General features: G+C 41.0%; 1 protein-coding gene across 7 annotated transcripts in view; it reads right to left on the bottom strand.

The window, feature by feature from the left end:
* The window catches only part of DCUN1D4 (defective in cullin neddylation 1 domain containing 4), an 81941-nt gene that overhangs the window by 13458 nt on the left and 53149 nt on the right, over positions 1-15334 (bottom strand). For 6 of the 7 annotated variants that reach the window (XM_059887594.1, NM_001434826.1, NM_001434825.1 and 3 more), the window contains 2 exons: positions 10940-11031; positions 4223-4331 (listed from right to left, as the gene is read on the bottom strand). In XM_059887594.1, coding sequence (XP_059743577.1) covers positions 4223-4331; positions 10940-11031 — 201 coding nt within the window. The remainder of the gene's footprint in view (positions 1-4222; positions 4332-10939; positions 11032-15334) is intronic. The other variant, NR_198865.1, reaches the window with a different exon arrangement.

The raw sequence follows: 15334 nt of genomic DNA, 5'->3' as shown, positions 1-15334 counted from the left end.
AGTGAAAAGAGAATAAAAGCAACCAGAGAGAACAAAACAAGACACTATGTTCAAAGGCATTATGAATGACATCAGACTTATCATCAGAAACTCCACAAGGCAGAAGACAATGAGAGCCAGCATGAAAGCGCTAAGAGAAAAAACGGTCAACCTAGACATCTTTATCTAGATAAGTACCTTCTAAATTGAAGGCAAAATAAAAGCTTAGAAACTCATCACCAGAAAATCTGTACTATGAGCAATGCTGAAGGAAATTTTTAGGCAGAAGATAAATGATACCAGATAGAAATATGGATCCACACAAAGAGAAGGAAGCACAGACAAGTGGTATATATCTGGGTACATATAAAAGACATTTTTGGGACTTCCCTGGTGGTCCAGTGGCTAAGACTCTGTGCTCCCCAACACAGGGCCCAGGTCCAACCCCTGGTCGGGGAACTAGATCCCATATGCTACAGTTAAAAGCCCATATGCCGCAACTAAAGATCCTGCATGCTGCAACTAACACCCAGTGCAGTCAAATAATTTTTTTAAAGTTGCTTTTTTAAAAAAAGACATTTTTGCTTATTCAAAGCAAAAATGATACCAATATATGCTATGAACTGAATGTTTGTGTTCCCCACTTCCGAGTGATGGTAATAAGAGGTGGGGTCCTCATGCCTGTGGAGGAACTCCCCTAAAACAAAGACTGTAGCGAGCTCCCTCCTCCCTTCCACCACGTGAGGTTACAGTGGAGACACATCTACCCTGCCAGCACGATGAGCTTGGACTTTGCAGCCTCCTAAACTGTGAGAAATAAATTTCTGTTATTTATAAGCTTCTGAGTCTCTGGGACTTTGTTAAGCAGCCTAAAGAGGCTAAAACAATATATTGTGAGATGTGTAACACATGTATAAGTAAAATGTGTGACACAGCAGCCAAAAGTACGGAAGGGCAAGATGAAAGTGTACTGTTATAAAGGCTCTTACATTATACACGAAGTGGTATAATATTATTGGAAGATAGACTGAGAATTTAAAGATGTGTGCTGTAAAGCCTGATTAATCACAAAAAATAACAGAGATACAGATAAGAAGACAATAGTGGAATGGAATGATAACAATGGAGTCTAAAAAAATCCAAAAGAAGTCATGAAAAGAGGAAAAAAGAAATAAACATAGATGAGACAACAAGGGAAATGAACAGCAATACAGGAGATGTGAACTTAACCATATCAATAGACACATTAAATGCAAATGGTTTAAGCATCTCAGGACATGTACTGGCAGCCCCAACTATGCATATGCCATCTAAAAGAAACCCACTTTAAATATAAAGACACAAACAGGTTTATAAAGGATGAAAAAAGACATATCACCTAGACTTTACTTAAAAGCAGAAATGGCTATATTTCTATCAGACAAAGTAGACTTCAGAACAAAGAATATTATCAGAGATAAAGAGAGACATTTCATAATGCTAAAAGGTCAATTCTTCAAGAGGACTTAACAATACTACATATATCTAAATCTAGTCTGAAGCCTCGAAATACGGTGAAATGAGAAAAGACACAAACAACAGAAGTAATTACAGTCAGAGAGTCTAATATTCGTCTCTCAGCAAATAATACAACAGTAGGCAGAAATCATTAGGATGCAGAAGACCTGACCACTACTACCAACCAACTTGACCTAACTGACATTTATACAACATTCTACTGAACAGCAACAGAATAGTCATTCTTTGCGGGCACACATAAAATATTCATCACAGCAGACCCATTTGGTCACATTTCAGACCATAAATCTAGCCTCCATACCTGTTAGTGGACTGAGACTACACAGAGCATGTTCTCTGACCATGGCAGAATTAATGATAGATTATGTGGAAAAATCCTAGTAGTTGGCAAATAACACAACACACTTCTACATAATCAATGGGTCTAAAACAATCACAAGGGAAACAGGAAAATATTTTGAACTGAATGCAAATGAATATTTAACACCTCAAAACTTGTGGGATACAGCTAAATAAAACAAATTCAGTAACAAATTCATCTTAGGGCATATTTTAGCTGAACTGAATCTATTTGGTAATGATGTGGCTGTTATTCAGCATTACATAACGGGGCTTTACATAATGGGGCTTAATTCACTGATATTTATTGATACTCTCCTTAAAAGGCAAAGATTTTTGCAGGCTGCTACCAGAGATAGGAAGAAAGAAAACACGCAGTCCCTTAAACTGTCAGAAAAAATGCAGGCCTGGACCTAAACTCCCAGGCCAAGCTAGAGGGGACATGAGGGCCATGTAAGTGATGATCCTATGTGATGGTGGAGCCAGGCGGCTTGGTCCAGAAGCTGGTGATGGAGCAAGCAGCAGGGATACAGACAAGGCTCAGACAGCGCTTGGCATGACAAAAGGCAGGGGCAGGCGGCAGGTTCAGCAAACAGCTAGTTCATGGTCAGCAGAGCACAGACATCTTGTGGAAGGGGAAGCCTGGATGAGACTGGACTGCAATGGCCTGGGAGAACCTGGAGATGGGACCTGGAGCCAGAGCCTGAGTGTGTAGCCTGAGTAGGTCCTGGACCTACTGCTGAGCAACCAGGGGGCCCCAGTTCACCCGACTCCTTGGTGAAGGAGAACGAAACCATCCCATGCATCACTCAGCTGCTAGGGAAGCAACTGTGATGTCCACACGGTGACTGAAGTGCTATATTCACATGGAGGCGATGGTGTTCATGGCTGAAGGTGGACAAGTGGCCCAAGGCTGCAGGAAGACGGACCAAGCCCTGCTGGTATGAGTGCCTGGTGAGAAGGGAGAGGGCGTGGACAAGAGGCCATGGGAGCAGTGCAGGCCATGAGCCCAGCCTCAACCCCAAGGATGTAGTAGAAGCTCAAGAGAGAGGCAATGGAAGGAGCCTGTGTGACAGACTGAGAAGGGGACAGACAGCCAGGTTGAAGGAAAACTGAGCCCAGTTCTAAAGCAGTGGATATGTGGGGAAATTTCACTCCCAAACAAGGAAGTTAGAAAATACAGTTGTTCTGGTGAAAAGGCAAGATGCTTCTAAACAAAACTTCAGCCATATGATAGGACACTGCTGACTCAGGGAAGAAAAAAATCTTGAGAAGGAAAACATTTAATCCTGGAAACTATGCATCTACTCTAAAAGCATCTGACCAACAACTTCTAGATACAATTATATAAATGCCATTGAGTGAAACACTGCATCTGAGTTTGACAGTATCACTTCTAACATCTATATATTTTCATGCATGTCCTAATTTTATTTGAGGCTGCAAAAATTTCACACGTGAGGACACCACACTGAACTTACGGCTGTGCTGTAGGTGCACCAGAGCTCAACAGCAAATAAATTTTTGGCTAAACTAACAGAGCCAAAGTGAAGAAAAAGTGAAAAGATCCACATGGTGGATCTTTTGCTTACAAAAAGAAAAAAAAACTGTTACTGAGTTCTCTGCTTAAAAAAAAGAAATTAAAAAAAATTACCAGTCAAGAAAGCCTAATCGCCGGAACCCACCAAACACACAAACAGAACAGAAAACTACCATCCTGCAATAGAGCATAATCATTATGTACGGGCCGTGGACAGTGAATGAACACAATGCCAAGTGGTGCCTCAGGATTTACTCACTACCTGTGGTGACCAGGCTGAAAAATACAGCTTTATTTCACTCTGGTAGAACCACCATCACAAACTTGGCCTGGTTCACTGTGTGACAAACAAGATGATCATTTTTCAAAATGATGACTAGAAACTACATTTGAATCCTGCCCATTGAAATTAGCTTACATTTGCAATTCAAATGATTTCCAGGTATGATCCAGCACCCCAAGTGAAACTGGCCTCGACCTGACTACCTTATTCCAGGAAACTCAATGGGTGAAGGTTTACTGTTTCGTGAGAAGGAAAAGCTTTTCCAAGCTTACCTAAGAGCTGTTTAGAACAATGTCTATGACGTACCCCTTTACAATTACTTCTAAGCCAATCACATGAGCTATTAAAGGCCTGTCACTAGAGCTTTGTGCTGACATACTACATTCTTGCCCAGACTCAGCTCGGGTGGAAAGTCTATGTGTAGAAGAGAAATTCTAACTAGCATCCTGGGAGTAGCTTACTCAACTTCCTTGCTGTAGCATGTAAAACAAACCTCAAAAGGCAGTGAAAGGGGGGAGGGGGGAGAGAGAGAGAAACATTTGGATAGGATCCAGAGGACTCACCCGTGCAAAGTCAAATGCATATCTGTAAATAAGTTTAAAGTTTGTAGAATCATTTAATAATGATCTTAAGTAATCCAAAGTATTTCTGAGTTTTTCTGTTGTATCACATCTAGAAAAACAGAATAAAGGCAAATTATAACCTGAGTTTTTTCTGACGTGGGGCAGTAATATAAAACACAATCCCAAAAGACAATAAAAACTCGAGTTGGAACACGTCCACAATGAGCTTTTTTTCCTATGCTTTTCAAGAAATGTCGAATGTACGGAAAAGCTGAGGGTCCTGTAGATAAGCACCCCCGTGCCCATTCCCTGGGTCCACCATGAACACTGTCATATCTGTGCTCTCACATACAAGCACTTTTTTCTGTGCCTTTTCAAAGTAAGTTGCCCACATAATGCCACTTTACTCCTAAATGCCTCAATGCCATCATCACTCTTAATATCCTAGAAATGTTAACATGTGACTCACATGCAGATGTCCCAATCTTCCCCCAGCTCCTGTTTTCCATCAGAGATCCAGTCAAGGCTTATGCACTGCTCTCAGGTGTCTATCTCCTTAGTTTCTAGAAGGCATCCTGCCTTTTTTCTGTCTTTCTTGACAATCTCATTTTTGAAGGGACCAGATTAGTTGTTTTGCAGAATCTCAGTTTGTCAGATAATTTCCCTATGATTACACTTAGATTAAGCACTCATGGTAAGAACACTCCACGCTATGTGCTTCTCCTCCCATGAGGACAGTCCATTCCATTACTGGTGATACCAAGATGACTCATTTGGTGAAGGTAGTACCCGCCTATCTCCACTTAAAGGTACTCTTGGCCCCTTCTAAATGGTGTGTAACCTTGAGGATGGTACCTTGAGACTGACAATCCTGTTCCTCAACAACCTATCACCAGGTGGGTTCAGCATCTGTTATGATCCCTGCCTAAATCAGTTTTACATTTGAGGATGCAAAATGGTGATTTTTCTAATTCTATCATGCTTTTACACTTATAGGCCCGAACTCTTCTATAAAGAGAGCTCCTCTCACCACCTTTCTTGGTTTCGGACTAAAGGACTTCTGCCTTTTACTCAGGGTTATAATCTGTTACTGTCCTCATTCTTCATGGTGCACAACCGTCCTTCCAGTGTCGTTCTGACACGTCCCCACCATCAGTCTCTGAGTGCATCCTCGCTTTCTGACACAAGATATTCTAGTTCACCTAGACTTGAAATCAGTTATTTCTCCAGGAAGCCCTGGTGATGACAACCTGTTTTCACAGGTAAGTGACACACTGTTTATTTCTCTCGTTCAGTCACTCTGTCGTGTTCAACTCTTTGCAACCCCACGGACTGCAGCACGCCAGGCTTCCCTATCCTTCACCATCTCCTGGAGCTTGCTCAAACTCGTGTCCATTGAGTTAGTGATGCCATCCAACCACCTAGGCCTCTGTCATCCCTTTCTCCTCCTGCCTTCAATCTTTCCTAGCATCAGGGTCTTTTTCTTAAGTAGCATCACAGTCTTTTTCCTAAGTAGACTATTTGGATATTGTTACAAGCTAACTTTCTGTTCCTAATACTAGCCTTTAAAATTGAGAACCAAGAGTCATCATTTTCACTGGCAATATTAAAGATTTTCAATGCTGGATGTGTTTCTCTGTGTTTCCCTATAGAGCTTTTACCTCCTACCAAGTATAGATAATACATATTACAAGTATTAACACTGCAATGATTTTACATACTTTATTAAACCAAAATATAGTTCATTATAGAACACACTGATTTATTTTCAGCACTAAAATTGTGAAATTTCTGCAATTTTTTTGTAGCCATCTACAAAAAGCTTCCCATGATGTACTGAGATGATAAAATATCTAAAAGTCAAAAGTTACAGTAAATGTTTCACATCTGAGTTTACAAGAATTTAGAATATCCTTGATTTCTTTGAAAACTAAAAAAGATTAAAATTAGGCTAACTTTAGAAGTCAGAAAAGGCTTCTTTAAGGGACTGACTTGTAAGGTGAGAGCTGAAAGATAAATGGAAACTAGATGTTTTTGGAGAGGAGGACCTTCTAGATTAAAGGAATAGTATGCATAAAGGTCTAGCAACATGCCAAGCCTAAAGACTAAAAGAAAATCATGTGACTAGATAGAGTAAAAGGGAATATGGTCCAAAAAGAAGCTGAAAGAGAAGTAGGGCCAGACCATAAAGTTTTTGTGGTCCACAGTGGGGTTTTTTGTTTGTTTGATGTTTTCTTTTTTGAATACCTAGAAACAATGGAAGCTACCTCCTATCATGAGAGTTACCATGATCAGGCTTCCATCTTGAAAAGCCTACTCCAGATCTCTGTGGAAAAAGGTTAGGAATGGCAGGGCGGGGGAGACACTGAGTGACAGCCTAGTTAGACAGTTAGTGCCAGAACCCACAGGGTTCATGGAGGCTAGAAGGATGCATGAGAAAGCAGTGTGTGGGAACCTGTGAGGCAGGCGTAGGAGCAGAGCTTACTGTGTATTGGGCTCTCTGCTCTACGTTTTGATTTTCTTACCATAGATATATGAGTAATATTTTATTAGTAGTAATATGGGGGAGGAGTAAAGAGAAGGGAAACAGCTAACCCCCAAACACCTAAGACTGGAATTCTCCTCTTCATTTGGAAAAAAGGTTAAGGACCAAAACCACAGGAAAGCGGCCAGATTTGGGCCAGTTGGTTTAGTTTAGTTCTGCCCAGTGAAAGGAAGAAGAGTAGTTGCTTGTTTCAGCAGATCCTAGAGCAGGAACCACTGTAGAGCTGAAAGAAAACAGCGCAGCCGCAAGGTGAACGTGGAGTTTTACAGCGAGCTGCGGAGTCAGTCCAGCCGACACTGGCAAGATGTCCTGACACTGCAAGACGCACAGAGCCGGTCTGGAGAGTCACACGTAAAATGCCCAAAGCAATCTTTTACTTCCTGTGTCTATTAAAGAGAGGTTAGAGATGATGCTGTCAATAACGAGTTTAGTGTTAGTAGTAGTCGTTTAGTCCTGTCCAACTCGTTGCAACCCTACGGACTGTAGCTCACCAGGCTCCTCTGTCCATAGGATTCTCCAGGCAAGAATACTGGAGTGGGTTGCCATTTCCTTCTCCAAATAGAGAGTTTAATCTGCTTTAAAAGGGGCCTGGTCCCATAGAGCCCGTGGACTAACCCCCACCAGGGATCCACGCCTCGCTGAGTCACCCTGTCTGAACTGTACGTTGCCATCTAGTGGCCACTCAACAAGGTCATCCGCAGACAGCTCCTTTCAGTGAAGCTTTGCTTCACAAAGATGTGAAGCAACAGGCTTGGCCCGAGACTTCGAAAAGCAGCCACATCATTCAGCCCATTTCCCCCAGCTTTCCTGTGTACCACATACAAGAATGAGGCAGTCACAGGGTGACAGTGCCGTGCTGCTAAGGGGCATCATATGCCACAAGAAAATATGCACATTTTGTGGAATCACTGCTTATTTGAACTGTGCTGCTGAAACATAGTCAGAAGTAACAAGAATGAGGATAATCTTCAAAGGTTATACACTCAAAGGTAGTTCTCTTCTATTACCCAGGAACAGCCTTCATCCCTTCACTCAGTCAGCCCAGAGGTATTTTTCCAGCCCATCATCAGTTCTATAGTTAGCTACAAGGCTAACATACTTTTTTGGTTTTGTTTTATTTAGCTTAAATACTCTATAAGCTTAATTCATCAGAGGTAACCTTAAACCCCCATGCTGGAACAAGACAAAAAATAAAACAGTCAATTAAAACAAGAGCTGGGAGTTTCCTGGCAGTCCAGTGGTTAGTACTCTGTTTCACTGCCTGGGGTATGGGTTCAATCCCTGGTCAGGGAACTAATACCCCACAAGTCACATGGCAGGGCCAAAATAAGAGCTGTGCCTTCTTTAAGAACCATCGCAGGAGCGTGGAGATAAATGTTCCCTTCCCTACCAGCTGCCGTCGCTTCTTCCAAGAATCACGAAATACAGCCCTGGAGAGGCCAAGCATGCAGCTCCTCCAGACAGCGTCCAGGAGACTGATTTCTGGGTGCCCCATATTCCATCGCTTCAACCTTCTTGGTTTTAGGGACACTACCAGAGACATCCAGGAAGTGGCAGATTCAAAACTCCCTGGTTCTAAAACCCCTGGGCTTCCTATTTCTAGCATGCACCCACAGTACAGTAACTTCAAAAAAAAACGTCTCTTTTTTACACTTTAATTTCCTCTTGAGTCCAGAAAGTTCACTTGACAGGTTTAATAAACCCAAAATGAGAAAAAAGGAAAAAATTCCAAATAGAAGACAAAATAGATCATTCAAAAGATGGATTATTTTCCATCTTTAGAAGACATAAAAGACTGGCCTCTGAGCTTTCTTATTTATTGGGTGCAAATGCCTTACAATACAAGTAGCATAAACAGAAGTGACCTTATTACTTTTGGATGTTTTGGCTGAACACTGCTTCCGAGCTCCTACCTCAAATGGACTTTGTCTTGTTCCTGGCTTTTGTCTCCCCAGGACCTAGAGTTCCGTGCTTGGCACATCACTGCCACTCAAATATTTGCTGAACAAATGATAGATTTAGGGAGGCACGAGGGAGAGGGGGGTGGAAATTCATAAAACTTGAAATTGTACTATTTTTGAACTACAAAGAACCTTAGAGGTTATTGTAAGTAATCATCTTCACCTCACTGATGAGGAAACTTACTCTCAGAGTTTCACATCACAAAAAGGAAGAAGATTCCTCTTTTTTTTGCAGTGAATCAGGTTTGTTACTACACATTAAATCTCAAGGACTGAGTGGCAGCACTCTCTGGGAATCCACCTGCACCACTTGTGTCACACAAAGCATCAAGCAGAGTTCCCAACAAAGCGCTTGTGGAGCACCCCCTACCCCGAGAGCATACACGCACGGCTTCTTTCAGGAAACCGCAAAGTTCAGTTCCCAGACAACGTGATCCTCAAAACATGAGCAAGGCCTTGCACTGGGTAATATTCTTCTGTAAAGGCAAACGTAAAAACAAACCTAGAACTACATAAAAATGGGAAATTATACCCTAAGACAAATGAAAATGTGCCTGAAAAAATGCTGATGATACCTCCTCTAAAGCCTTGAATAAAATCTTGATTTAACCTTGCATTCATCATTACAAGGGTACTTAAAAAGGAGCAGCCATCCTGTGTTCTATCCGGAAAGCAACAGAAAGAGGCAGCGAGGAAAACGATACAAGAGTTAGTAGGCTTAACATCATGAGGAGATATTTCTCAACAGGACGAACACAATCCTATGAGATCCCAGAGACTTAACCCCAAAATTCTAGAGCATGCTGAGCAAAGTGTATTTGCAAAAGGGTGATTTGACTTTTACCTAAAATGCATGTGTCATCAGATAATAGTTGTTAGAGGAAGAATGTGACCGAAGAATCAGAAGTCCTAGGTTTTCTTCCTACCCCTAATCCCATCACAAAGCACATACCCCTTTGAAACCTCTGTCTCCTCATTTGTAAAATGGACAGGATGACGTCTGATCTGTCAAGGTAGGTGTGAGGATCAAATAAGAGAACAGTGAAAAGGCCTCATAAAAGTGTACTAAAGCACAGTGAAAATAAAGTACTGTTACCAACGACAAAGGGACAATGATATTAAAAGTTGACAAATTTCTAAATTATTTAAATAAAACCAGTAAGCCACTCAATTCCAATTTTAATACAAGTCTATTATTCCTACTTAAAGTAAAAAGAAAAAGCCATTCCAAGTACTTTAGATCAGTTATTCAATACTATCCCAAGAATTAGCACTTCCTCTTTTAATATCATTTCATCATTCACCTCATTTGTATCTTTCAGTGGATAAAATGACAATTTATGTTTTCCTGAGTGAAACTCTTAGCAAACACACACACACAGACATACATGCATGTAAGCACAAAGGGAATACATAAAACCACTGATTTTTTCCTCAACTCTGCACCAAGTAACATCAACAGAATCTTTATTATTATTAATTTTTAATCACTAGAGTAATGAAATTTTAAATTTTCACAAAGCTATGTGAGAATATATTGAATAAAAGATAAATATCTTCACTTGTAAGTTACACTTCACTCAACTGTTCTCACTAACTATAAACCAGATGCTAACACTATGATTTTAAACCTATGCTGTCGAACATGGTAGCCACTAAACATACACAGCAACTGGGCACCTGAAATGCAGCTAATGAAGACTGAGATGTATCATAAATGTAAAATATACACCAGATTTCGAAGATTCAATATGAAAAAAAAAGTAAAATCGCTCAGTGATTTTAAAATATTGATTAATGTTAGGATGATAGTATTTTGGATATTCTGGGTTAAGTAAAATACATTAAAATAAATTTTACCTGTTTCTTTTTCCTTTTTTTAATGTGGCTATTAGAAAATTTTAAATTATATAATGTGGCTCACATATATGAGAAAAGGATGATCCATTTCTATTGAGCTGCTCTAGAAGAATACTAAAATAAACAGTGTACATTATATAAAAACTTCAATTGCTAAAATTTATCCATAATAGCCCTCTCCTCCACATATGAAAATGGGGCTTGGCCTTCATACCTGTAACCACAGATGAAGCCTGCCCAGACCCCCAAGGGGTCACCCAACCCAGATGAGGTACCAGAGGGAGGCCATCAGCCAGGGGAGAGCAAGGACCCCCACTCCCATCCCCATCCCAGGGCAGCCTCAGGACTTACTGTAGAGAAGTCATTCCTTTTAACCATTCCTGTAGAGTAAAATAACCCATATTTTGTGCATCCAATTTCCAAGCTAGGACAAGCATAACTACCTGTTTAAAACAAAACAAAGCAGAAAGACCAATCAAATCAGGAGAATAGATCTCAGCAATTAAATACATTAACATCACACCAAATGTTCACAGTAGTTTAGTCACTGAAATATGAACAGGGTAACTCGAAAATGAGTTTTAATTTGGCAAACATCTAGAAGTTTGATAATTCAGTCTGCTGATAAGGGTTTGGATAAACATGACCTCTGTTGATGCCTGATGGTGAAAGTATAAAGGGATTACCTCTCCAAAGGCTGGCTCTGCAGTATCAAAACTGGAACCAGCAGTTCCACTTATGGAAGTTATCTCATAGATACACCTACACATGTACACAAAGCTGAACAGGCATCAAGACTTCCTACAGGACCATTTGTAGTAGTAAAAGACTGAGAACCACCAAATACCTGCTAGTAAGGGACGACTTAATACACCTTTGCTAAACACATTCTATACAAAGGAAAACGATGTCACTATTGAGACAAATGAAGTGGAGCCATCAACACAAATATGGAACAGTTTCCAAGACTTGAGTGAAAATGAAGAGAGATGCACAGAACAGAGTGTTAAAACCCAACAGGTAGGTGGTGGGACAGACAGTGGACATATCTGTAAATTCAACTCTAAAGGGGGGGAGATGATTTTAATGTAGCCCAACATTCCCTGGTGGCTCAGATGGTAAAGCACTGCCTGCAACGCGGGAGACCTGGGTTCGACTCCTGGGTCAGGAAGATCCTGGCGAAGGAAATGGCAATCCACTCCAGCACTCTTGCCTGGAAAATCCCATGGACGGAGGGGCCTGATAGGCTACAGTCCATGGGGTCACAAAGAGTCGGACACGACTGAGCGACTTCACTTTCACTTTCTTTCACTTTCCCAACACTACACGTCTATGGCGCTGTGCCTGCAACAAGCACAGGCTGAACAGATTGCCACTCAGTCACTTCTCAGTGGGCACCATCCTTGCCTTTAGTGGGTCTTCTGAAACTCTGCTGATGTGAGCAACTGTGACAACTGGTTTGTGGCACTGCTCATCACTTTTTCACTTAGATGTTTTAGAAAAAAGGGTGGCACCAAGATAGTTATGGAGAGTTTAATAAATACCTGAAGGTATAAAAGACAAAATTACATTTTGAAGATGCCTCCAGCTGCAAGCTCTTTGGGGTTCTTACACAAGGACAGAGCTGAGGCCTTCTAGATTAGGGAGAGAGGAGGAAGCCCTCCTACCTCATCTACCTCAAGACCCAAGGCAAGATGAGGAGTAACTTAAAAACAAAGCATGCCATTCCTGGCGAGGTGACGAAGCAGGATGGGGCCTTCCTAGGACCAGCCTGCCACTCTGCAAGGCTGGCAATCTCTGGATAGTCACTCATACAGAAGGGAACTCGAGTTCTCAACTGGAGAGCACACATACCCTGAACGGCTGTATGTCTATTTGTTGTAATAAAAAAAAAGGGCAATGGGAAGAAAATACATGTTCCTGTAATACAGTTGGCTGGGGACAAGCAAACGTGGCATTTGGCTGGTAATCTCATTTCTTTACACCAGAAGAACTGCCCCACACCATTAAACTACAATCTGGGTCAGATGGTGCCCAACTGGGTCAGATGATGGTGATAATGAGAGGAAATCAGGGTGATATAACATAAAAAAATGAGGCAAGCCAAGACATGGAAGCAACCTAAATGTCCACAAACAAGGGAATGGACAAAGAAGACGTGGTACATATACACTTTCTAATTCAAACCTGATATGTTCTCAAACAGTATCTATACTCAATCTTCTATTAGAAAGATTAACTATTCTGCATAAACACTTGATAAGTTAAAAAAAAACAAAACAGTTATGGCAAAGGAACACACACACACAGTATGCATGTAATGAGGCCAAACAGCCAAAGCAGTTGTCACAATGGGAATTTCTTTACACAAAACAGACCTCTCCCTAGGACAGCCAAGAAGAAGCTAACTAAAGAACTTCATCGTTACCTTAGTAAATGAAAGCTGACCTGAATTTTACAAGCCTGCTTAAATTTCATAAGCTATAAATATCAGGCAAGGGGAGGATTTTAAATACTTAGAAGTGCTCACTTATCAATATAGATAAGCCTTTAAAAAAAACTATTTCAGTGTTTGTTTTTCAAACAATTTCTAAAACTGGGATGCATCCATACCTGATGGCTTATCAGATTTACTTAACATTTTTCCCTTTAAGTGATGAATAAAATAATAAAATTTCTATTAGTGGCATCTTAAATTGAAATACAATAATAAATACTTTGGAATAATAGTCTGAATTGGGTCTTTTAGTCTTCTATGTGATTCAACATTTCAAGATTATTTCTATTCCTACAGAAATGGAGAACCAAAGACTCATCATTACCAAAAAAGATAATAATAGCAACTATTTTTTTATTGAGTTCTGGTATTTGGGGGCTTCCCAGGTGGTGCCATTGGTAAAAGAATCCACCTGCTAACGCAGGAGATCAGGGTTTGATCCCTGGGTTGGGAAGATCCTCTAGAGTAGGAAATGGCAACCCACTCCAGTATTCTTGTCTGGAAAATTCCATGGACACAGGAGCCTGGCGGGCTACAGTCCAATGGGGCCACAAAAAGTCGGACACGATTAAGCGACTGACACACACACTCACTGGTATCTGGGGGTGAGGAACTTTAAAGAGCTGGGCCTTGCTAGTTTTTTGCTTAGAAACAGCTGCAGCACTCCTCCCACCCAATAGGCCTTTCTCCCCTGAGAGCAGATGCCCACTTAATCCCTCTGACACCTGCGGCCTGACACCTCCCAATCTCCCCACCATCAGGCCCTGCTGCCCACCCCCCAGATACATGCTGACTGCCGTTCCCTGGGTAGAAACTTGGGACTCTTCTGAGCCAGCTCACTCTCGCCCCTCTTATACTACCCTCCAGAAAACACTTGTCAACCTTAGCTCATTCCCTGTCAGAAAACTTCCTTCTTGAAGTCAGTGAAATGTTCTTTTCTGTCTATGTTCTTTTCTGGCTATGGACCAGATTAAGCACAACACTACTGACCCAGCTGTCCCCAAACCTTTGCACCAATCTGAATAATGTATCAAGACATCTGAACTAGAAAGATGGCTTAAAACTCAACATTCATGGTATCCAGTCCCATCATTCCATGACAAACAGATGAGGGAAAAGATGACAGATTTTACTTCCTTAGGCTCCAAAATCACTGTGGACAGTGACTGCAGCCATGAAACTAAGACGCTTGCTCACAGGACGGAAAGCTATGACGAACCTAGACAGCATATTAAAAAGCAGATATCACTTTGCTAACAAAGTTCTGAACAGACAAAGCTATGGTTTTTCCAGTAGTCACATATGGATATGAGTTGGACCATAAAGAAGGCTGAGCACCAAAGAATTGATGCCTTCGAATTGTGGTGCTGGAGAAGACTCTTGAGAGTCCCTTGAACTACAAGATCAAACCAATCAATCCTAAAGGAAATCAACCCTGAATATTCATTGGAAGGACTGAAGCTCCAAAACTTTGGCCACCTAATGCAGAGCCCACTTACTGGAAAAGACCCTGATGCTAGGAAAAACTGACAGCAAAAGGAGAAGAGGGCAGCAGAGGATGTGATGGTTAGACAGCATCATCAACCCGACAGACACAAATCTGAGCAAACTCCAGGCGATAGTGAAGGACAGGGAAGCCTGGCATGCTGCAGTCCATGGTGTCGCAAAGAGCTGGACATGACTTAGCAACTGAACAACAACTTGAACTAGATCACATTCAAATTAAAAATACAAGGCAAAAATCAGTCCAAAGGCTCTTTAGAAAATTTAAAGTGTTACTGGGAGGAAGTGGGGAAGATATAAGGCATAGAAATGGTAACAAAAAATGTTTAATAAAATTTCTTTGTGAAATCTCCAGGAGCATGACCTATCAGCATGGGCACCAGGTTATCTCACCAATACTCTGATGAAAGGGATGATCCCTTGGGAGCTCTACCAGTGTATAAATTCATTGAGGATGTAAGAAGTATTTGTTAAACTGGGGGCTGTAATATTAAACTGTACAGCTAATGAGCCAGGGCATTTATATACTTTTTCATTTTACAGTAAGACAGATGTGGAAATAGGAAAAATATTCAATAATAACATGATGATAAGAATTAGGCAAAAATAATTAAGCATGTAAAAAACTTCTAATTGAATTTTTTAGGGGAAATACTTAGGGCTTTTACACTAAAAATCAATCACTTTCCAAGCTAAATTCAACTGGAAGTGAAAGCTGTGAAAAATCCTTGATAATTACAACCTAT

The sequence above is a fragment of the Bos taurus genome, chromosome 6 (genome assembly GCF_002263795.3).
Source record: "Bos taurus isolate L1 Dominette 01449 registration number 42190680 breed Hereford chromosome 6, ARS-UCD2.0, whole genome shotgun sequence".
NCBI classification, from domain to species: domain Eukaryota; kingdom Metazoa; phylum Chordata; class Mammalia; order Artiodactyla; family Bovidae; genus Bos; species Bos taurus.
The sequence above is the reverse complement of the archived record's forward strand: the minus strand, read 5'-3'. Positions and strand labels throughout refer to the sequence as shown.